The sequence below is a fragment of the Phyllopteryx taeniolatus genome, chromosome 9 (genome assembly GCF_024500385.1).
Source record: "Phyllopteryx taeniolatus isolate TA_2022b chromosome 9, UOR_Ptae_1.2, whole genome shotgun sequence".
NCBI classification, from domain to species: Eukaryota; Metazoa; Chordata; class Actinopteri; order Syngnathiformes; family Syngnathidae; genus Phyllopteryx; species Phyllopteryx taeniolatus.
Window position 1 is genome coordinate 28,249,477 of NC_084510.1, and position 25,184 is coordinate 28,274,660.

General features: G+C 41.2%; 1 protein-coding gene across 5 annotated transcripts in view; it reads right to left on the minus strand.

Moving 5' to 3' along the window:
- Positions 1-25,184, minus strand: part of slc12a5a (solute carrier family 12 member 5a) — a 142,080-nt gene that overhangs the window by 42,390 nt on the left and 74,506 nt on the right. For all 5 annotated transcript variants that reach the window (XM_061786409.1, XM_061786411.1, XM_061786410.1 and 2 more), the window contains 2 exons: positions 4,317-4,417; positions 3,688-3,825 (listed from right to left, as the gene is read on the minus strand). In XM_061786409.1, coding sequence (XP_061642393.1) covers positions 3,688-3,825; positions 4,317-4,417 — 239 coding nt within the window. The remainder of the gene's footprint in view (positions 1-3,687; positions 3,826-4,316; positions 4,418-25,184) is intronic.

A 25,184-nucleotide genomic window follows, 5' to 3' on the forward strand; every position in this document is an offset into this window, starting at 1 on the left:
GTTTCGGAGCAATATATGCTGACATCTAAGCAACGTCTTTTTCTGGGACGTCCCTGCTTATTTCAGCAAGACGATGCCAGGCCAATTTCTGCACGTGTTTCACGTGTTGGGGTGTGGAAGGAAACCGGAGTACCCGGAGAAAACCCACGCAGGCACGGGGAGAACATGCAAACTCCACACAGGCCAGGCCGGATTTGAACCCGGGTCTTCAGAACTGTGAGCCTGATGTGCTAACAGTCACCCACTGTCTCGCCATAATTTATCATATTATATAAAATACATGAATCAACCAATTATTTCGTGGAATAAATGAATAAAAAACAAATACATAAATTTTAGTGATCAAGTTTTCAGGAAAAAAAAAACAGCTAAATTAACACAACAAATTACATGATTCTTGATAATGTAAATTCTCTGTGGGCGGGATTAAAATGCAGTGGGCGTAAATGGCCTACGGGCCATATTTTGCCCACTCCTGATTTACACTGAACAGCTGACACCTTACAATAAATGGCTGTTTCACTCAAATATACTGGATAAAACTGGGGTGAGTATTCTTGATGCAGCAGAGCTCTCTACGGTGTTTCTTAAACACGGCATAGCTTGATTGAATACTTTTCTCACTACCTGGGGCTTTGAGTCTGGCTTACTGTGGAATTGAAAGCAGCTATTCAATTTGTCCAACGGCGTCCTACATGTTGCCTTTCACTAAACTGAATTCCATTGGTTTAGATTGAATCAGGCTGAAGCAGGCACTGTCCCTCATCTATTTTCTGTAGCACTTATTCTGTTCTGGCTCACGAGTGAACTGAAGTCTACATCTGTTGACTTTTGGTGACAGAAGCAAGACACACCCTGGACTGGTTGCCAGTCAGTCACAGGTTACATCCATCCATCCGTTTTTGGTAGTGCTTGTCCTCATTAGGGTGATCTTGAGATTAACCAATCTGATTTTGGCGAAAGAAGTGGGATAGATCCTGGACTGGTTGCCAGTCAATCGTAGGGCACATACTGCGTAGACAAAAAACATTCACACTCACATTCACAGCTGTGAACAATTTAGAGTCTTCAATGAACCTAATATGCATGTTCCTATAGGATCGCTGACGTGTGTGGAAGGAGTTCCGCAGGGCTCCATTTTAGATCCCCTGTTCGTCTTAAATTATTTCCATGTTTGTCTCATCATCCATCCATTTTCTATAGCGCTTCATCACGTCGCGTATGAGCTGGAGACTATCCCAGTTGACTGTCATGGTGAAGTATACCCCGGATTGGTTTCCAGTCAATCTCAGGGCATATATAGACCCTAAAGCTTATCAACGGCCTCAGATAAAAACACCAGAGGACACGGCGATTTATTTAAATGACTCATCAGGATTTACAGTGTGGGAAGTGGCCAGTGTACCAGACAGGAACATCTAAAGGCGTCATCGGGTTCAAGGTGAGGATGAGGCGCTGGACTGAAAGTGTCGCAGACCGTGAGAAGTGACATGACAAGAGAAGAGAACATCATGAAGGCGCTGATGAAGCACCTGGGCAGACAGGATGGGTCAAAGGCGTTGGAAAAACTGTCAAGCTGTCACTTTCAGAGCAAGCCGGGAGCACGTCCAAACCCAGTTCCGTCTCCAGTGATCCAAGGCCTTCGTTACGTGCCTTGTTATCTCACTTTGCTACGGTGGCTAAAAATGTATCCAGCGAACAAAGTCGCCGAGAAGCAAACTGCTTCCTGACAGAAATCTTGCTGGATAATGTAACGGCGACTCATTAGTGAGTGACATTTAGGATGCGACACGGTAACACAAACCGGGGATTTAGAATGCCAACTAAAATGATTGACGGCTTCTAAACTAGGAGATTTGTTTTGTCTTCAGCCCTGGTCGCTCCACAGAGTTTCTTTAAAACTATTCACTGCAAAAACAAACCAAGATTAATACCTCAAATCAAGGAGAGATACGCTGGTTCTTTTGTCTGTAAAGCTATTTCTCCTTACCAGACAGTTTTTGTGAAAGAGCATTTCATTTACTTTAAGCAGTTTTTTTCCCCTAAAAATCTCAATACGGTATTAAGCTTGTTATTGAAATTTGATGTCTGGTTATGTGTAAGTTTGTCCTAAAATAAGAAATACCATAATTCTGAAGGTGTGGATAATATAAATACACTAGACTACAAGACATCAATTGGTGTTTTTGAGGCGATTAATCAATGACAAAGCATCTCAGTAATTACAGTTGATGAATGTTTAAATAAAGTCCCACCACTCATGAATATATCACTTACATGTGTGAACATAAAACATTTTGCAATGTTTTCAGATTGTAAATGTGTGATTATTTCAACATTTTTTTTGAAGCACTAATCGTGATAATACAGAATCGTCATCATTGTGGTGATGTTCATCGGGATGTGAAATTTTCATCCCGTTTCACCTATAATTTACAAATAGCCTTGAACACAACTTTGCGTGCAAGTAAGTTGAATAAATACACAGTAGGTACACGTCTATCGACCTCCAAACACATCAACAAAAATCCTGCTTTTTCCATGCAGTTTTCCGAACGCTCTTCAACTGCAGTGTAGCCGATAGCCGAGCATTTTTGACATCCCTACCTTACAATTACAAGTAAGTGTAAACACAATTAGAACCCACAACGGCGACAGACTGCAGCTGCTTAGGAAAGTGACTCATACTACTCATATAGAACTGATTCTACATCCATTTTCGTGACATAACACAAAATAACGGGGGAAAAAACCCCCAAGGGAAATGATGAAACTAACGAGCATGCGCAATGCTAATGACCTGTGCAACTAATCAGTTCGTCATGACTTCGTAAGGTCTCCCCTTCTTAATTACTGAGTGTGGAATTACCATTATTCATACACGTCTAAATTAGCAATGGCATATCTAAAGCGTGTGTATACAATATATACACGTAAACAAATGCACACAATGGTACAATCTAATTTAATCCAGTTGATATAAACATAGTACAAAACTAGTTACTTTTTTTTTTACTTCTTTTCTTTGTTAGTCAGAAAGCATTTTAGTCAGCTTCGTCGCTAGGTATGTATTTAGCTTGTTAGTTAGCTTGTTTGTTTGGTAAGTTGTCAGGTTGTTAGCTTTTTTGTTAGCTTCATTAGTAGTTACCTCATTAGCTGGTTAGTTACCTTGCTAGTTAGCTATTTTGTTAGAATTTAGTTTGCTAGCTAGTGAGAATTTAGTTTGCTAGCTAATGAACATTTTATGTAGGTAGGAAGGTAGGTAGGTATAGTCACTGGTTAGATGGTGAGTTACCTTGTTAGTTAGGTAGTTTGTTAGATTTTTGTTTGTTAGCATTTTAGTTATTTAGCTTGTTTGTTACCTTGCTAGTTAGCTAGTTCTATTTTTGTTAGTTACATAGTTTGCATTTTATTATAGTTTATTTTTAGCTTGTTTGTTAGGCAACTAGGTAGCTTGGTAATTAGCTGGTTTCTTAGCGCTAGTGTTAACTAGTTGGCTGGCTTTTAACTTATCTATTCTGTGTATTGGACTGTTTGTTGATGGTAAACTAGATTATGTAAAAACTCATTTTTTTTATAACATGAGTCAAATAGGCACGTTTGGGATTGGCCTTGGCAGAGAGGTCTGCTGCCTGCTCCTTCACGTGTACATAAATGTCACGCGTGTGGGCCGTGTTCCGATGTTACCTTGACGGGTTTCTTGCGGGACGACTCGGCCTCGTTGTTCTCGGCCTCCTCGTGCTCCTTGCTCCCTTGCGGCAGGTTGGAGTAGTTGGCCAGGCTGCTGAGCAGAGACGACACCATGGGGCTGGTGTCCATCTCCTCCTGGATGCGCACAAAACAACATGATACGTGATACATCTTGACGGAGATCTTTGTATGTTGGGGAGGAGCTAAGTTTAGCCTGGGTTGTTAGTGGAAGTAATGCTGCGTCTTCACCACATGTACAGGTATATGTTTTTGCTCTGATTCCTGTCTATTCGAAAGTAAGATGATATTGAGGTGTTTTGGGATCACAGTTTGTCAATAGACGCTACCTACATTAGACACTGCGTATCTGCAATACTCAAATGTCACGTGGCTGGGACCATTTCAGTATATTTGTGCAGAGGTTTGAAACAAATTGCCTCCTTTTCATGTTGATCCCTGCACCTGTGTGAGATTAGCTCGCATTAACCCGACACTCCCGAGCGGCCTTCACACCGTCGTTACCAACATCGATCGCCGGTCAGCCAGGGCCGCTGTTCAAAATGAGAGAAGGATCCTTTTCGCTGCCACGCGGGCATATTACAACGGAGCTTTGTGCAGGTACGTACCTCGAACAGGGCCATGTTTTTGCCGTCGTACTGCTGGCTCTTCTCCGCTGCCGCATCGCTGCTGTTGATAAAGGGGCTGCTCTCCTTGGGGTTGCTGTCGCCTGCGAAGAGAGAAGAAAATAAGAAGTCAAACACACGCCAGACGAGTGACGTTGTTCAAAGGATGCCAACGGGGATAAAGGTGGGGATGCCAAAGTGGCCACAGTTGGACTTTACAGGGAAAATGAGCCCAGCTAATTAGGTGTGCATTGGCAATATGCTCAGTGTTATACAGTGAAAGTGTCAGGAGAGAAGGAAGCAGAGGGAAGCAAAGTAGAAAGAAAAGAAGCAAGGAAGGAAGGGAAGAAGGGCACAATACATAAAGAACAAAGGAATGGCTTAGGAAGGAAGGAAGGAAGGGAAGGAAGGAAGGGAAGGAAGGACAGCCACAAGTGAAAAAGGAATGACTTAGGAAGGAAGAAAGGAAGGAAGGTGAATGGAAGGACATTTGGTGACTTAGAAGGGAAAAAGAGGATGTGAGTGAAGGATGGAAGGGAAAGGAAGGAAGCAAGGAAATTTAGAGCGAGAGTGAGTGAGTGCATGAGTGAGTGAGGCATAAGGAAGGAAAAAAGTCAGTGAAAAGTTAGGAAAAAATGTAGCAGGACAAAAAGAAGTGAGCAAGAAGAAACGCAGAGAAAGTCACTTTTGGATGCACTATTGGATTTGGATGTTTCTCAACTGTACTTGCTGCAGCTCAACATTAGCCGAAAGAGAAAACGACCAACACGGAGAATGGCTTGCGGCCCGTACGGTCTTCTTGTTTGCGCCTTGGCCATGGAGCACCTCCCGCGGGAGACGGCAGATTGCTCTCCCTCTGGCTCTCGGCCTTCAGTGCCGCGAGACCGGGTTATTTATAGCGGTGACGCGGCGGCCATGTGGCGTTACGCCGGCCACGGCTAGACAAACAAACGAGTCTCACCGACGAGGACGAAAGAGCGTCAAGATGCTCAGACGAAATAGTGGTTGAACGGGACACAAAGATGGCCGGCTTCTTTGTTAAATGATTGACTTTTTTATAGCGTTTGTTAGGAAGGGAGTTAGCTTTTTAGTTACCTTGTTATCTACTTATCATTGTCGTTAGTTAGCTTGTTTACTAGCGTTGTTTACTTTACTACTTTGTTTAGTAGGTAGCCTGTTCGTTAGCTACTGTGTTAGATTTTTGTTTGTTATCTAGTTAGCGTTTTAGTTCGCTTGTTTATTTGCAAGTTTGTTAGCTAGGCACTCAGCTTGTTTGTTAATTTGCTAGGTAACACAGTGAACCCCTACATATTTACAGTTTGGCATTTGCCAATTTGCATATTCCCCGATTTTTTTTTGGAACTTATCCTCCTTTATTCACTGAAACTCATCTATTCACAGTTTTTGTGCTCAGGCCAAAACAAGTATTGTATTGCTTTGTCATCATCTGGCGGAATCTTGGCGTTGTAAGGTTTAATTAAACGAAATTGTTTTTTTTGTCTCTGTCTCGTGTCAAGGTGGTTTGTTTGTGTTGAATAATTTAATTACTGGAAACACTCCTTTATGTAGTATGGGTTCATAATTGGATACATCCTCCATGCATGGTGTTGGTGCTTTATGATCCTTTCTGTTTGGAGTGATATGCCGCCATCTTGTGACATCTCGCCCCCCCATGAATACCGGGATTGTATTGTATTACCACAGCGATAATATGAACCCTAAACCGCTAGCTAATTCCTTGTCGTCACCATGGTAATGGGCAACAGCTTCATCTTGACAGTTGACTAACATCTCTGGATTGAGGTGGGAACTAGGCAATCCAGTAAAGTTAGCCATCGCTCTTGGTCCTTAATGAGCGATAAGAGCCAACACACGTTTTTAAGTAAGTTATCAAAATGTGCCATTATAAGCAACCTTTACTTTGTTGTTTTTAGCAATTTGTGTTTCTTTGAAGATCAAAGCACACGGCAAACAAGAGAGCTGGTGAGCTGATGAAAGGGACAAACAAACAAATGATTCGATGTACGCAACGCTGAGTACCTGTGGGTTTCTTCACATTTCTTTCTGCTCCCTCACAATTAAACTCCATCACTGCGCAAATGACGGACGGCCCGTTTCAGGAAACATGACACGGCTCAAGAAGAACTTGCCTCCCCCCCCCAACCCCCCCGAGCGGCTTATTGCGCTGCGATCTGATGGGAGGCGTCCAACAGCGGCTCACGCTGTCAAAGCCCCTCGCTATCGCTGGTCCAAATCCACAGCTTTGAGGCTCACTGCGCACGGGATCCTCTTACGAAACCAAACCGAAAAAAAATAAAACAGAACCCCCCAATCCAGAGGTTTCTTCAGTGTCTTCATATGGGTCTATGTTTAAGTTCAGTGTTGAGCTTCGGTTTCCCGACAATAATCCTTTTTATTTTGCTTCCCTAAATTCAAACAAATTGTTAGAATATCTTCCCGCTATTAGATGCCTATCCCATCTGCAGTTGAATAAATAAACGTCCATTGTTTGCCAAAATACAGTACAGGGTGATTGAAAAGTAACTCCCTCTTTTTAAGTACTTGTAATTTACTTCTGAACTATAATTCTTACAAGAAATGAACACGAGAAGAAAGTATATTGCATGGAGTTTTCGTTAAAATTAGATATGGGCGCCAGCATGATTTCACAAAGGAACTCTTGCGGGATGGAAGACACAAATCCTCGTATTCGCCCTTCAAGTTCTTCCAAACTCGTTGGTTTGGTAGAATAGATATAATATCACTTCAGGATATTGTAGATAGATGCTTCCCTAAAAGTGGGTATACACACACACACACACACGCACGCACAGATAATCGGGCCAAATTTGAGCATTTCACCTCCCTTTTGGTCAAAGTTAGCAAAGGCCAGACTATCAGATGCCTCTAAAAGATTATCAAGACTGATTATCCTGTAGTGTTGGGTGTGTTTATAGTGATTTTTTCCCTCTCTCATCTGCTCAGAAATCGGTCGGGGCCGACAATCGTAAATGTTAAACCTGTTCAACATTTTGAATTGCAAATTCGTACATGGTATCAATCAACACCTAATTCAGCTGATCCGCAGACCCTAAGGATTGTGACGTGAAACGAAATGATAGCCAATCAGGAAGCGACGTGAAGCTTGTGCCGTTGCCCAGGCCACTAAAAATGATTCTGAAGATGTAAATAATCGCTATGTTTGTACATTTACTCAAGTAACATTTTGCATAAATTGCACTTGTCAGAGTAGTTTGAAAAGCCCTATTTTATGGTCATAAAGCACTGTAAAACTTAATCTTAATCTTAACTAATCTTAATTGCTCATTCAGTCATTTAATTGAATAAAGCAAATAATGTTTCTGTAGGGCCCAGTGCATGTGTGATTGGTTTTTGTCACTTCAAAATTGAAATGGTGGCAGGTGTGTGTGGACTCCCATATGTTATTCATTTTTATTTTATTTGACATTCATGCTGGTTTTTTGTTTGATTAGAAATCTGAAGTTAGTCACCAGTTACTCTTTACTTTAGTACTTTTTTTTTTTTTTACTTTCACTCAAGTAAATATTTGGAGGACTACTTTTTACTTTGACTTGAGTCATTATTCTAAAGTAACAGTACTCTTATTGAGTACAATATTTGGCTACCTCTGGTGTGTACCCCGTCTAAGGAAGTAATGCATACCTCAGCAGTGAGCTGAAATCAACTGCGGTGCACTTAACATCTGTTCTCAAAACGTAGGTCACGCTTGTGCGAAGGTGCCTTTGGTGATTGTCATTGTTGTTGTGAGTGCATTTACGATCTCCTTGGCAACCAGCCGAAGCAGATCACGGCGATCGCACAGTGTCCCCGACGCCCCATCTACTCCATTTAGGGATCACATCCCAAACATGCTGACTCCCACAACTCATCCATTACTCTATTTGTCACTCTGTACATGAGACAGAGCTACATTTTGGAGTGCATTTTAGGTCTACGTGTAGGGTTAAAAGAGTCAAATATTAGGTTATGCCAGACAATGATAAGACTACTTAAATAGACTGGTGGAGGGAATAGAGTGAGTGTTAGCCCACAAGTGCTTCCCTCACAAGTACTGTGTTTGCACAATTTGCGGCTCACGAGCCCAGTTTAGTTCTCCTGTTCTTTGGACAGAGCCGTAAGGGAGCACTCGTCCAGAAGTATTTGAATTTGCGCTATCGACAGGCGCACTGCGGTCGTGACGAGACTGAAGATTTAATAATAACCATCATTATTGGAGTAGCTGGAAGGTGTAAAACTTCAATGCATCATATGGCGGAACAAAATATTAGAAACGCATCACTATGATTTAATCCAATTGTACACAACAAAATGTAGAAGTTATATATATATATATATATATATATATATATATTTTTTTTTTAAAGATGTCATCAACTGATGGCATCACACCAAAATAAAAAATACCTACCAATCATTAAAAAAAATTCTTTTAATCACTTTTAAAACATTTTTATTACTAAGTTCATTCTAAATTAATAAATTTTAATATACGTAATACATGAAATAAATATATATTTTATCATATAAATATTAAATAAATATACAGAAATACATACATAAACTAAATATTAAAAATATAGACAACATACACATTTAAAAAAAATGAAATTGTAAAGTATAAAAACATAGTAAAACTGTTTCAAGTCAAATTAAGAAAATGTATTTACCACTAATATATATGAAATGTTTAAATTGAAGGTTTGTTAAAACTGTATTCAAAATTAATATTCATTCTGCTATAAATAATAATCATTTAATCAAATAAAATATTTTAAAGGAACACAAACAAAAAATTGAAAATAGTGAAAATAATCATCTTAAATATTTGTACTAAATTATTTAAAAACAAAATACAAACATATTTAATCAATTTATCAATTTCCAATGTCGCCTGTCCTTATTAGGGCCGTGGCCAAGTTTAGTGATAATATATATTAATTAATGATGAAAACAGAGCACTATCATCACAACGACTCGGCAGAATATTTGATACGGCTCTTCTATTGTATCTCGGATTATGCAGGGATGATAAAACAGAAACATTTGAAAGAAAGATTTGAAAAGAGAATGTACAGGATGGAAACAAATAAAGTCGCACTTTCCGGCAATTATTCCTCTGGTGGGTCACTGAAGCCAAGCGAGGTGACGATTTCAGCCACTAATTCTCTTCACGGGAGTCCTTCGACTCTCCAGTCTGCTAGTGGAGAGGCTATAGGTCTCTTCTGGCTCGCTTGTCTCACTCGCTGCCGGTGGAACGAGGTGAAGGATTAAGGTCACTTTAATCTAAATTCCAGTCAAATCAGGATTGAAAATATATTAACATATACCCAGACTGATCCGTGGGACGTTCTGACAACACGGCAAAGCGCTTTTTGAGGGGACGTTAATCGTAGCGGCGGATCACGAGGATATTTGGATAGAAAATGTTTTGAAAGGGGGCAGCACGCTAGACAGCGGTTAGCACACGTGCCTCACAGTTTCTGGGATTTGCCGTTTGAATCACGGCTCTGGCCTTGCTGCTTCCCGTGCTTGCGTATCGAGCGGAACAGTGACTTTAACGCTTTTTTTTGCTTTTGTGACAACTCATATGAAACAACAAAAACAAGATTGAGAAAGAACTTTTGCTGGCAAAATACAAATTTGTTTACAGATATTTGACGATCAAACGCACCGTGAGCAACGTTTGACTCACTGCTTGGCTCAAGTTGAACGTCAGTGTTTTTTTTTTTTTTTTACATGGAGCTCATCCTTTGTGATCTTTTCTCACAATTGCAACACATACTCTGTTCAAGTGTGAGGTGCCTAAACTTGTCCGACTTTCAACATTTTGCCATTTCTCTCCCTCATAATTGACGTGCCAAACCGAGATTCACCGCTAATCTTTCTCTTCTACTTAAAAGCTGTGCTTATCTCAAATCCAAAGCGATGCAACACCGCCATCTACAGGGTTTCGTTGGTCATTACAGTAGTTGACAAACCATGAGTTTCCAAAACAAGCTGGGTGAGACCCCATTCTACGCCTCCCCAACGAAAAGCGTACTTAAAGATACACGTCGGCCCCACAAAACAGTTGGACTTCAGATGACGCAATTAAGTGTCCACTGCAGTGAATGAGTTAAAATTAAATAGACTTGTTTGTGTTATTTTCATAAAAAAAAAACAAGTAGCAGTTACACTCAGTTCAAGGAGAAAATCAGCTATTTTTAATCAACACTGTCGTGTCTTCAAAAGCACTATATAGATAAATTGGTCGATTGCATGTTGGTGAGTTTACAAAACGGTTATTGATGGACGCATCCTCTCTGTGCTGTATATTTCTAGCAACATACGAAATTTACTGTAGCTTGTATCAAATCCTGCACAATTACACACTTTGACAGGCAAAAACAGCGTAATGTGGGGAGGAATAAAATAGCAACAGCATATGGTTCCATGGCCACATCTGCCCACACACACACACACGCGTGCACACACACGCTTGCAGTCATAAATAGAAATTTTCTCATTTCCTTGACGCTTCCCAGCTGCTGTGGCGGCGATGGTGAAGCACATCAGAGACACAGCATCCTTGTATAAGAGGATCTTAGTGTTTTTCTCTCCCACATCCTTTATTATTCTCGGCCGGGATGCATTTTTATTTTATTTTTTTAAACGCAACATTTCTGTCACTGTTACTCTATGTGACTGCAGGAGCGGACCCCTGCCCTTATCACTATTCAGGCTGCCACTTCGGCTCAATATGAATTTTAATGCCTCGCCGTCTTCCATTTTGACACGGGTCCCTCCGCTTTCACTTCGACTTCTCCGCTGCGAGATCCTGCTTCCTGATTGGCTTGTTAGCTCACAACGGAGGCTTGGACAAGAGAGCGCATTGAGGTTTTAGCCTGTTGTCCGGCCTTAACACTCAAGTCTCACGATGATGAATGGGAGGATTTCGGTCCGCCCTCGCCGCTAGCTGGCTGGGCGTGTCGGGATTAACTTGGATTTAATGGAAGGTCAGCGCTTTAACGACGCCTTCCGAGCAGCGCCCTCGCTAATCTGGCAGCAGGAATGACACATAAAGGCAAATAAGGCCCTCCTTGATTTAATCTACACAACAAACAACTGCGTTTGGATACACTAAAGACACATTAAAGCCTTATCCTTGAGACTCTAAGGATGTAGAGATGCATTTTGGATGCGTTTGTGATCAGTTGGACCTCATCTGACTAAACTCAAGATGAACGACGTTCCTAATTTAGCTGGTTTGGGTTTTGGAACACATGATGTGCTTGACTGCTTTAAACATGGATTCATTGCGCTAGCAAGAGGAGCAACGAGGAGGAGCTGCGTGCAAAAGAGCAAGCGGGGTATGTGAAATACTGTGTGGTAATCATATCCGTCCATTTTCGGGTAAAGGTGAGCTGGAGGCGATCTCAGCTGAGTTTGGGAAAGGTCAATGGCAGGGCACACACAATATAGAAAAACATTGATTCACACTCACATTTTCCCTTATGGACATTTTAGAGTCTTCAGCGAACCTAACATGCATGTCTTTGGAATGAAGTCGGAGTACCCGGACAAAACCCCCGCGAGCAAGGGGAGAACGTAAACTCGACACAGGAAGGCAGGAAATTGTGCGACCAACCTTCGAACTGTGAGGCAGTCTTAATCGACCAGCGGATTTTTCCAAACTCGAAGGTGTAGCATCAATATCGTGACAGACGATGCATTGTTGATGTCGCCTTCATAATTGAGATCAGTTGGACCTCATACAATCAAACTCAAGATAAACATCGTCACAATTTCCTGTTTAGCTGCTTTGGGTTTTGAATCATATGATGAATTTGACTGTCTTAAACATGTATTCATTGTGCTAGCGAGAACAGCAATAAAGGAGGAGCTGACAGCAAGAGTGAGTAATAAATTGAACGTAATTTCTCGTGTATAATGTGCATTTATTTCCCCCAAAAATGGTCAAAAGTCAATAGTGCGCATTATACATAGGTATAGGGGCAAATGGAAAAAAACGTTCACATTTTATAAATGTATGCCGCCATCTAGTGGTTATGAAAAAGCTGTACACTTTCATTCCAAAAGGCCACCACCACATAGTGGTTATAAAAAAGGTGTAGCCTACACTTTCATTCCAATATTACAGGGGTACATATGACTGCATATATGTACAGTTGTGCTCATAAGTTTACATACCCTGGCAGAATTTGTGAAATATAGCTTTTTAAAATATGACTGACTGAACAACAACCATCATTTATTTCTTTATGGTTATGTTTTGTTTAGTGATAAGGCTTCCCATTAAAATAAAGTTAAATGTTTTTCACCTGGTCCGTCATGTTTTTTTTTTTTTTTTTTTTAATGAATTGTACCCATCTTACAAATTCTGACTGGGTAACAAAACCTATGAGCACAACTGTGTGTTTTCTAATTTAATAAATAAAAGTAAGGCTGTTCTGTTTATTTCAAAAGAAGAGCAAGTAAATAAAAAAAAGGATTACATGTTCAAATAAAGTGCTAAACCTCAGAATAATTATTTGAACAAAGGTAACAAAATACAGATACTTCATGTTTTGATCATATGGGTAGAAGCAAAATCATGCATTGTAAAAATGCATTATACATAGGTAGAAGGGTTTCCCAGAATTTTAGATGAACTTTGGGGGTGCGTATTAGACATGGGTGCGTATTATACACGAGAAATTACGGTACATACTGTAGCTCATTCGTATCAGTGTTTTTATGTGCCCAAAGTTAATACAAGCGAGTATTATTCACGCAAACGGCTTTGTTATGTTGCCGCAGCACTTTGTATGTGCGACACAGACTGTACGCACTGTTTGCATTCCATCAGCAATGTTATTTAATAATCGATTATTAATGTTTAATCCATTAAAAAAATGTATTTAAGAAATGATTATATTTCCCACAGTACAAAACATCCTACATAGCTTACATAATAAATAAGCCTTCTTTTGTTCCAAGTCCACCTTCCCACTATTAAAACTGGGAATTTTCCACTTGGTTGCTGTTCAGCGTCACAGAATTGTGTGGCATCAAGCAATTTCGGTGTAACCTTTGAGGCATATTTTTCCCGGAAATGTTGGTGATATTCAGAATTACCATTGAACATTGAAAATTATACTTCCAAACTGAGGTATATGTAATGTCCACCCCATAATGACATGATTTTTTCCCCCTGTTAAACCTCATCATTGTATAACAGAATTCAATTTATAAGATAAGCTTCGCATGGCATGTGAACAAACCACTTAATAATTCCGGATGCTTTTACTTCTTGCGCGATAAAGATGCAGATTAGCAACGATTAGCGCAGGGGCGGGTACAGCGTGTTGAATTTTTGCAGCACATCTGATAGCGGCAAACACGAGAGGAAGGCTGGCAGGCGCTCGGGCAGTCACGGCAAAATCATTTTAGAGCGCACGCTCGTGGCCTTGCAGATAAAGTGCGGTATTCTGGTGGCAAAAATCATTTAATGGACTGTGGACGAAAAGTGGAAAGATTAATTAAAAAAGCAAAACTCAAAACCCGACCCTTTTAAAGTTGCTTGTAGAACCTATGCAAAATTTTGAGTCTTGACCCTAACATGCATGTTTCGGATGATGGAGGAAGCCAGAGTATGACAGAACGGTGCTAAAAACTACACCACTTTCCTCAAATAGTTAAATAGGCACTAGTGTGACTGTTACTCACCTTCCTTTTACCATCAAGAAAAGACAGATAGTAGCTGTAATTATGCGCTGTCTACAGAAATAGAGAACTCTATCTCATTCTCACCGATGGACAATTCAAAGAGTCTTCAATGAACCTAACATGCATGTTTTTGGAATGTGGGAGAAAGCAGAGTACCTAGAAAAACCCACGCAGGCACTGAGGTTCAAACCCTGCACTTCAGAATGCGCTAACCACTAGGACATTGATGCCAAGCCATTTCAGGGTACCGAAGCGTTTTGCAGCAAGCTGACCATAACCTGGACCCTTGGGTTGAATTGCTTACACATTAGCTTTTCAATTTCCCAACCAGAACCCGACATCCCTCTGCAGTCACTCCTCAGAGTGTTTGTGCATCCACAAGAATGCGAACACGACATGCGAACGCTCAAGCGTGGCCTCGGTAGGCGCCGGCCCCCGACGGCGCTCGGCTATCGGGCCGTCGCAACATCCCGTCAGCTGCGCGGCTCGCGTTCCGAAGGGTACGACGGCCGCGGCGGCAGCAACGTCGGCTTGTTGCTTGCGCTGCCGAGCTCAACGGTGGCTTCGGGGGAGGGAAAAAAAGGCGGTTAGCGATGGTACCGTGAAAAGGGGGAAGGGGATCGGCTTGCACAGCGCTACGCTAAGCGGTGGAAGAGCAAAGATGCCGCAGCGCCTGCCATTTTTGTTTACTTTTTATGAAGTGCCAAGTCAGGAGAAGGCCAAAAACAGCCATAGACGCTGTATCAAAAGTCTGCTATGAAAACCATCACGCTACCGGCGGGGCCAACAACATGGACAATACACGCCACATAGTGTAAACCAAAGGTCATGTGACCCACTAGATAATCAATGACAATCATGTATACAACCATAAATAAGAAACACATTGTTTTTTTCTTTAATTTCCTATGAATTAAGACAAAAAGATATGACTCCCAAAACGATACCAAGGGCTCTGTGATGCATTACATTACCAATGAAGACTCCTCCCCCAAATTTTTTGTTTTGCATCCATTTTCTTGTAAATTAAGGTAAAACGATGCATGTTTCACCTATATGTTAACCAACGGCTGTGACCTGTTACACTACCGATGGCACCAACACCCTGTTTGCACCCCCCAAAAATATAATCGCTTTTGTTTTTTTTGTCCACTAGGGTAAAACTATGCATTCTTCGTTTGCAATCCAAGGGCTATGTGAACCACTACATAATCAATGATGCAACACTACTAAATTATAAACACATTTTGTCTCCCATTTTCTGTGAATTAAGGCAAATTGATGTAAGACTTCCCATACGCAAACCGATATGCGAACCACTACACTACCAATTGCGTCAACAGCATGTACACTGCCAAATTATGTGAGCTCCTTTTTACCTTACATTTTGTATGGATTAATACAAAAAAATTTAAGATTCCGTACATGCAATCCAATAGCTATGTGAACCACTACAGTGGCAAAGTCTTCCCAAAAATCATTAGCACTTCTGGTTTTGCTTTGCATCCGTTTTTGTAAGAGTCCCCACTGGCAAGGGATATGCAAACCACTACATTACCAATTACACCAACAACAACCAACTCCCCAAAAAAGTAAGTACTTTTGTTTTTGCTCCCATTTTCTATGAATTACGTCAAAAAGATGTAAGACTCTGAACATGCAAAACAAGGGCTACGTGAACCACTACAGGACCAATTGCAACAACATTTGCACCGCATGAAAATGGAGGAAAGTCAAAAAAAAAAAAAAAAAAAAGATGTAATGTAATGTAAAATATTTTATTTTTTTTTTTTTTTAACATGAACAATTCACCTTTTAGATTGAGAACATTTCTTTGGTGGAGATGCTTTAAGGGAGCGGAAGATGTGGCCACAATGATTCAATCGGCTGCAGGGAGGATGGATTACCGTCTAATGTGACAAAGTCATCATCTGAGGTCAACTTCAGTCTCTTTGAGGGAATAGTGGAGGTGTGAGTCACGGCGCAATTTAACACCTGATTCGCTTCCCCACGGAATGACACCCTCCCCGCACTCCTCATCACGCCCAGATACGCTGCCACGCGAAGGACACGAATCATCTCTTGTCCTCTCAGCACCTGTCTTTACTTTCTTGAGGATCTACAAACCCAACATTGTTGGTGGTCTATCATTTCATTTTAGGGGGAGTCGACAAAACGAAAACCTGGTGATGGAGGAGCGAAAAACAGAGACATTGATATATATAAACAGATATATTAATATGCAAAAATGACACTTTTTAAAATAAAAACAAATACAAAAATATAATACATGTGCAAATATATTTTATAAATCAAAAAAAAATTCATCTACACATGATTAAAAAAAACAGGGCAAAGGAAATAAGTACAATAAATGCATACAAAATAAATAAAAAACATAATAATTATAATAAATTTAATGTGAATTAAATAAATGTACAATGGGACAAAATAAATGTAAAAATACATCTCTCTCGTCACGATCCAGCGCAGTGCAGTGCAGTTCTACACCACCGTAAAACGTATTGTTGAATTAATATCTCCCTGTCAGTGTCAATGTAAAAAAACAAATTCAAAAGAACAATCTTTTTAAAGGCAACATTTTTCATACAGCTCTTGTACTGGCTCTTGTATTGGAATGGACCTAATTTTATGACCAGCGAGTGAAAGTATCCTGTCCTTCCATGGACACAAAAAGCCAAGTAAAAAGCCGGGCGGGCGGCGGGGCTAAAATGGTTGAACGCTGTGAGGTGAATGTGTGGTCAATAAAATCCCATCGATTTCTCACACACACACACACATTTGCTGAACTTTTGTGCGGTCACGTGAAGAAAAATTGAATGCACAAAGTGTGCAGTTGAAAAGAGACGACGCCAGCTTACTTCTGCATTATTTAGACCCCCAAAAAGCTCCTAAACTGTTTTAGCGCCGCACATACTCAGCGAGGCAAGACGCTGCAGCCCCACCGACATGATGCTGTCAGGTCAGGACGACCCCGCGTGGCAATCACTGTGCCTTTGTTAACTATAGGCACAGTATGCCCCCAGTAAGTCAAACACCCTCCACAAGCTCCACACTGGAAGGCTGCAGAGTAGTATCTACTCTACTACTATCTATTGTAACGTGCACAATGTTCTATTACTTTGACTCAAATATGGGGCTATTTTCAAAACCTTCAGTCGCAGAAACTGCCCAATTTTCTGTACAATACAATAACGTACGAGTCTATTTGCTACGTTTTTTGTACAATATCCAACTTAATACTTGTGAGAACAGGCACATACACGGTCACAAACAGTGGAATGGACTGGCGCGCGCACACACACACACGCACACAGAGGAAGGAACCTTCGTTTTCAGTCTGCCTCCGACAGATAAGAATGCCGCATTCTGGGATTTATCAGGCGCCTCGCTACAGGGGCATTACCTGGACGAACCACTGAAGTCCCATTCATTCACTGATAGTGTGCACAGCGTGTGTGTGTGAATCTCAGTTTCTTACTCCTGTTTGTGTGTGTGTGTGTGTGTGTGTGTGTGTGATCGCATTGCATAGAGACTCACCGCAAGGCTTGAGGGGGAGAGGGGCAGATCTTTGCGGATATTTCCAGCCTCGGGCAGACGACTAAATAAATAATGAAACAACTGGTTAGGTGTTACGAGTTGAAAGCTTTAAGGGCTCGCCTTTTTTTTTTTTTTTCTCCTTCTTCTTCCCCGCCTGCCGGCTACAGTGATGACGAGGCCTGTGGAATGCGCCGGAACGTTCTAAGCTGTCACCTTGAATCGCTATTCCAACACCGCGAAAACCAACTGGAAATGTGAGGGGTGAGCTGCAGTCTTACCTACCTGATTCTGGGGCGAGAGAAGTGGGGCATACCCACGGACTCGCCAGACAATTTTAGGACACGTAAAGACAATTTCGAGTCGTCGATGAACTTAACATGCACCTCAGAACTGTCAGTCAGACGTGCTGACCACTATACCACCGAGCGGAACAACTTCTTTTTTTCTTTATGTAGCTATATAAATAGTGTCTATAAAAAGTCTACACACCCCTGTTCAAATACCAGGTTTTTATGATATAGAAAAGTGTGGAAAACTTTTTCCACAATTGATGCGACCTATAACCTTCACAACTTTATTGAAATCCAATAAAATCTTTCTGAGAGATGAAATAACTATAAACAAGTCTGTACACCCTTTTACAACTGGAGATGTGGCCGTGTCCAGAATTAACCAGTCACATTCAAACTCATGTGAAATGTGAGTCATCACACACCTGCCACAATTTAAAGTGCCTCTTATTAACCCCAAAAAAGGTCAGCTGATCTAGTAGAGTTTTCCTGACATTTTTCTTTTGCTGCAGCAGAAGCCAGAAGGTTTTGTGATAACACTGACTGCTATTTGGAAGTGTTCCTTATTCCTTCCACCTTGACGCAGGCACCAACAGCCCCAACGCATGACGCTGCCACCACTATGTTGCACTGGAGGTCTGGTGTTCTTTAAATGATTGTTAATGAAGTCAAAACAGCTTTCCCCCCCTCTTTGGATCCTTTGCAGCAGCCACTCTCAAATCACATGACACAGCCAGATGAGGAAGTTGTCCTTTTGGCTTGGTTAAGACAAATGGGCTCTTTGAGTAAAATGGGGCAGGTGGGAGGCTAGAAGCAAAGCAGGAAAGTAAAGGGGTCATCCCTTCATCTTTACCTCGGTGTGATGTGTCAGAATGTGTCCTGGTGGGCCTGCACGCTCAAAGACAACAGCCTTTGTCTGCCTTTGATCACAGCTATGAATTATGCATCCGCTCATCCCGTGTGTGTGTGTGTGTGTGTGTGTGTGTGTGTGTGTGTGTGCGCGTGCGTGCGTGCATGTGTGGACCCGAGCCAAACACTGCAGTGTTTAGTGACAATGATGACTGATGCTGTTCTGCCCTTCCCACAGTCTCTCCTTTGCAAACACACACACTTACACCCACACACACACACACACACACTCACACTCACACACACAAATGCAAGCATGCACGCACACATATACGAAACTCAGTTACAGTGACTGATAACCGCCCTTGGTGGCTCTTTAGTCGCCCGTCAGTCATCACAATCTGAGCCCACCAACGGCGTGAAAGGTCTTTACCTGTATGACAATTTCAGATTTTATTTTTAGACAGTAATTATAGATTTCAAATGACTTGAGCTAGATTTTCACATAAAGGCCCTTAAAGTACAATTATTGGCATACCGTGAAATTATAGGTGCAGCTCAATAAATTAGAATATTGTATGAAACATTTATTTCACTATTTCAATTCATTAAGTGATACTAATTTATTATACATACATATATATATATATATATATATATATATATATATATATATATATATATAATAATAATAATAATAAATTACATTTTTAAAAATATATATATATGTATCGGGTGATTTATCGGGTTAGTCTTTAACTATATCGGGTCATTGAAAAGTAACTCCCTATTTTTAAGTACTTTAATTTATTTCTGAACTATAATTCTTACAAGAAATGAACATGAGAAGAAAGTGTATTGCATGGAGTTTTCTTTAAAATTGGATATGGGCGCCAGCATGAGCCACCAGCTTCTCAAGCCGCCTGGGAACCGCATTCACTGATTTCACGAGGAACTCTTGTGGGATGGAAGACATAACTTCTCCTATTCGCCCTTCAAGTTCTTCCAAAGTCGTTGGTTTGGTAGCATAAACTTGCTCCTTTAATCATGGAACATACACAAAAAAATGTAGAAAAATATTACAACATATGAATAAATTCTAAATATTTTAAAATAGGGAGTTACTTTTCAATCACCCTATATATATATATATACACACACACACTCACTACACACAGAGTAAAATATTTGTTTTATTTTTAGAATTCTGATGATGATAGTGCTCAGGTAACGAAACACTCCAAATTCACCATCTCCCAAAATGTGAATATTACCTAAGAAACAATTTAAAAGCTTTTGTACTATAGAAATCAGGTGGGAATCGAACTCCATGTGTTGAATGTGTCATGTGCAACACAGTATTTATTCAACTTTTCTCATTCATTCTCATGGGTGTTTTGTGGGATTACAAAAAAAAGTAAAGCCCTTACAACACAAGCTCAATACTAGGGTAGACCGTATTGGGGATTCCGTGTTACGATACAGTAATCCTAATCATAGACTTTAAATGTATGCGATTGATGCAAAACAGCCACACATCCCACAGGAGGATTTATTTTCATGAGAAATTAGGATTCAGGATTAGGAGTAGGGTTTACTCTAAATCTAAGGTACCGTTTAAAAAAAAAAGAAATGGAAATGAATTGGCCCTCGCGCGCCCTTTTTCACGACGACTCATTGAAATGATGGTAAACTTTGGATGGCGTGCTCGGCCGACAGAAGACGGCGCAGGCCAGAAAGCTTTGCCCGTCTGTCGAGGAAATGTGTTTCCGATTGGAGCTCATTCGGGCAAATTCTCGAGTAGGAGTCCATCCAAATACGAGACAGAAATGGCTGCTTCAAAACAAAATGACGGACTTCCTGTTCAATTTTGGGCATAGGTCCTTGAGACTTTTTCATGCATTCTGTTACGATGGCCAGCTCGACCCAATTTCAAGTCAGTTCCTGAAACCGCTGTTGGGGCGAATGTTTTCAACCCTTGGGGTGCCACTGACTTGAGTTTTTTTACACACAGATGAAAATTGGGGTGTTTTCAGGCTGTGGGGCGCTCATGTCGTTTGAAAAGAATCCTCTTCAAAGGCAACACCTTGTTTTTGCATCTTTTCTTACAAAATTAAAATCGCATCGCCCACACCCAGTGCATCTTTCCAGGCCAAAATACAGAATGAATATTTCAGATTACTCTACAAAAGCACAGATGGGGGCTATAAATATATATGTATATATATATTTTTTTGTCAAGTGACTAATGGATTACACTTCTTCTTTAAAGTTACTAGTTCAGACATGTTAGGAGTCCAGAGGGGACATGCTTGCACAGGCAGCTCCATCTTCAGATGAGCATGCAGTAATCCCAGTGAGCCGCCATCTTGACAAATGGAAATGGTACATACTGTGGGGGCTGATTCCGCCAGAACTTGTTTTAGGAAAACGGATACCAACTGTGTTGTTTTGTTCAAACTGTGGGATTCCAGATTCTTGGGGCAGAATCCTAGACGAGGTCACAGAACTTTTAAGGCTGCAAGTTTTCATGAAGTGACCTTCTGTTGCCGCAGCCCCACGGGAGCAGGGCACCAGAGCTCCATCATTACGCAGCGAGGAAATCAAAACACATTAGTCCTTGGTAGAGGTATGCAAATAAAAAGGGAAAGAATATGGAAGTGTGACTGCGGGAAGAAAAATGTTGGCAAGATGCTGTGACGCTTACAAGTTCAGCGACGATGGCCGAACAGGAATTGAGGAAGTGATCAACAGACAGGATCTATTCCTTCCAAACATGACTTTTCACCATGACACCGTGCTGCTATACATCCATCTCAGACCCGAGCACCAGTCTCCCAAGACCGAATACACAATTTCTCAAAATGCCGAGTCTTAAGATGATGTGCCTTGAACATCATCTTCCCTGCCAAAGTATCATTCGTCATATCTCAATAGGGCCAAGCAGGCCAAGACAGGCTGCGCTATCTAACAGTTGCTGTCTCTCTCACTAAATGAATGGTGTCTCTTCAACATTTTTTACAAACAGATGGCAGACGTAACAAATGGTGCATGACGGTTAAAACAGTGAGTATTTACAAACACGCGACCTGAACTAAATGAAGCACAAAGCAGGGACAAAAACACGGTTGTCATTAGCGGTGAGGCAGAAGAGATCCAGCTGAGTTTGCAACAGAAAAAAAAAAGTAAAACAAGGGAAAAATAATGCAATAAGTATGTAGTTGTTGTCGTAGAAATAAAACAAGAAGAAATAGTGAAAGTAGTTAAATGAAGTATGAAGCTAAAGTAATAGCCAGTCCAATTTTCTTTGGCCTTAACAACCAACCTTCAACCTGTCGACCGCCTTCGGACTTCAGGCACCAACCTTCAGATGTTTCCGTCAATTTGCCTTCAACCTGGATTCAAGATCAAGCCTTCAGCCACCTACCTTCAGCCTACAGCCTGTTACCTTCTCTCATCTCCAACCTGCAACCTGCAGCCTCTAACCATTAGCTTCAGGTTTTCAGCTTCCAAGTCTCCAGTCCCCTGCTTCTAGCCTCCAAATTCTGGTCTCCAACCTCCATTGGAGCCTCCAACCAATTTTCTCAAGACTTCAACCTACAGTGCCCAATCTTCAATCAGCCGCCTTGAACCTTTGACCTTAATCCTTTGATAGCTTGCCTACAGCTTCCAATCTTCAAACTGACTACAACCTCTCATTTCCAGTCTCCAACTTCTGGTTTTAAGTTTCCAACTTTCTTCCAGCAGCCTCCAACTTCACTCCTCAACACCTACAACCAATAACCTATAGTCTTCAGATTTCAGCCTGCAGCCTCTAACCTTTCATCTCTCATTGGTCTCGCAACTGATGGTCTTCATTCTCCAAGGTTCTTCCTGCAGCCTCAAGACTAAATTATTCAGCCCCCAGCCAATAGCTTCGAGTCTTTAATCTGATTGTAGTCTTTAGTCTTCAACCTCCAGTCTCCAGCAGCAAATCTTCAGATTTAATCCTTGAGTCTCTAACCTTCTGGCTTTAGCCTACAAACCTTTGGCCTCTAGTTGCATATCTTCAAACTACTGTCTCCCACCATAAGCCACAAGACCTCAGCCTTAACCTTCAATTTTCAGCCTTTAGCCTTTAGCCTCCAGCCAGTTCCAAACGTCTGCCTGCAGCCTCTAAACTCCACTCTCAAATCTTCACCCTCAAGCTGTCAACCTTCTCCCTCTGCCTGAGCCTGGTCAGGAAATCTGCGATCCTCGCTCACGGCCTTCCAACAAAACAGAGCTAACTATGGTCTTTCTCTCTATGGGGAACACTTAGAGCTAAGGCACTAGCAACAATCAATAGGGGTTTTTAAGGATAATGATGCTTGACAACAGTGCATACTAGACAGTGGCATTAAGATTTATGAAGCTTTATGTTGCACTGGGGGAAGGTACAGTTCTGTTAGTGAAAGAAGCATGTCCCTATCAAGACATCCTTAATGTTTGTCTTGAATGTCAGGTATGCCAGCAGTAGAAGCACTTTCAAAAGAACCAACATTTTGGAACGAGTCAATTATGATGTCATATTTACAGAGATAACCTTTGCTGGGCTGGTCTTATTTTGGATGCCAGTAACCGCCGCGCTTTGCTGCATTCTTTTTCATGTATAATGAGGCAAGACCCCGTTGATAAATCCAGCTCGTCACTGATCTGCCTTAACCGCAGAGTTCTTCCACGTTCCTCTGCCACGTGCCTCATGAATACCGAGCGTCGAAGCATGTGTGCATCTCGAATAATGAATAATGAGCGTTGAACGACAGCGCATCTGACAGTGCGTGTGTATGTGCGCGTCCTTGAGCGAGCACGCGTGCAGATTTCAAAGGTAGGCGTTGACCCACGCTCGGCACAACTTTGGCAACCTGTCCAAGGAATGGGAGGCAAACACAGCTGAATAAAACATGATGCGCTGTCACATATAAGTCAACATGGGGGGTGGGGGAGACAATTACATATGCCGGATGTAGGTTTGAGACAATTACAGCTCCTTGGGAGTTTACCTCAATAAGTGGCAGTAACCTCCATCCATCCATTCATTTTCTATAGTGCTTATTCTTATTTAGGGTCGCATGTGACCTGGAGCCTATCCTGATTTCCATCCAGGAAGGCCAGAGCCGAGATTCGAGCCTAGAACCGGAGAACTGCATTCATGTACCGCTCGAGAAAATAGTTTGTGTACGAAATAGATTTTTTTTCTAAGCTCATGTAGTATACGGCGACAACATAACAGTAGGTCAAAATGACAAACAAATAATAAGCGAGCCCATGTGGTGCGTGTGGCGCGGAAGTGAAAATCTCGCACAGCTGAGTCACCCGTGATTGATGTATGGTACGTGCCGTTCTGTCCCTCGGCTTAACCTCTCCTCATCCATAAGGCAGCGTCATCTCGCCAATATGTTTTCTGCGTCTAATCCCCTCCTCGCCCGCTGAAAGAAAAAACAAATCTTTCATGTCCTAACCTCTTAATTCCTTCTATCTATGCTATCGTCATGTCGACCCACCGTCCTCTCCCCCCTCCCCCACGTTTTCATAAGCAGCTACAGAGACGGCGGGTGAAGGCAGATGCGGTGCCGGTGTCGCACTCCAGCCGAGCACTCTCGAGCTCGTCTTGAGCGGACATCTGTTAGGGGCCCGCCGATGTGCATCTTGACTGGAGCAAAAGGTTTTAGTTTAAGGGCACCGGGCACACATCCCGTTTGTCTGGGATGTTAAATGCTTCAATAGTACAATGTGATCAATGGGATGTAAAGCACGGAAATTAACACGTCATCTGACAACAAAGTCATCCATAGGCTAAAACGAATAAGCGCTACGCATCATGAAGGTAGAAAAATGGAGAATATAATCCTGAAACTGGCAGGATGCACTGCTGTGTATGACACTGACTCATGACATCAATCCAGGACTATGAAAGGAAATAATTGTCCGACGGCGACGATGTATTATACTGTTGAAAATATGAAGAAAGTGACACAGAAGTCTTAATATGTATTGTTCCTGGCCAATGAAAAAGCCGTCTACAAATTGTATGACAATTTCATAAAAACTAAAAATAATAATCATAATTGTAATGATCGTCGTAGAAGTAATTTCCAGATCGCAACAAAATGTAATGGGTTTTTTATTAGAAAATTGAAAAAAAAAAAACACAAAAAAACCTGAAAAAAACCCCTAAAAAACCTCAATTGTAATGTTATTATTATTATCATTATTACTATCACTCAAAAAATAAATGGAATGGGTTCTTTCTTGGAAAATACTAAAGAAATACTAAAAAGTGCTAATAATGTATTGTTTTTATCTTTTTTTGTATGAGGTCAGATTAGACTTTTGAAAATAAAATAAAAAAATACTAAAAAGTACTAATAATGTATTGTTTTTATTATTAATATTATCTTTT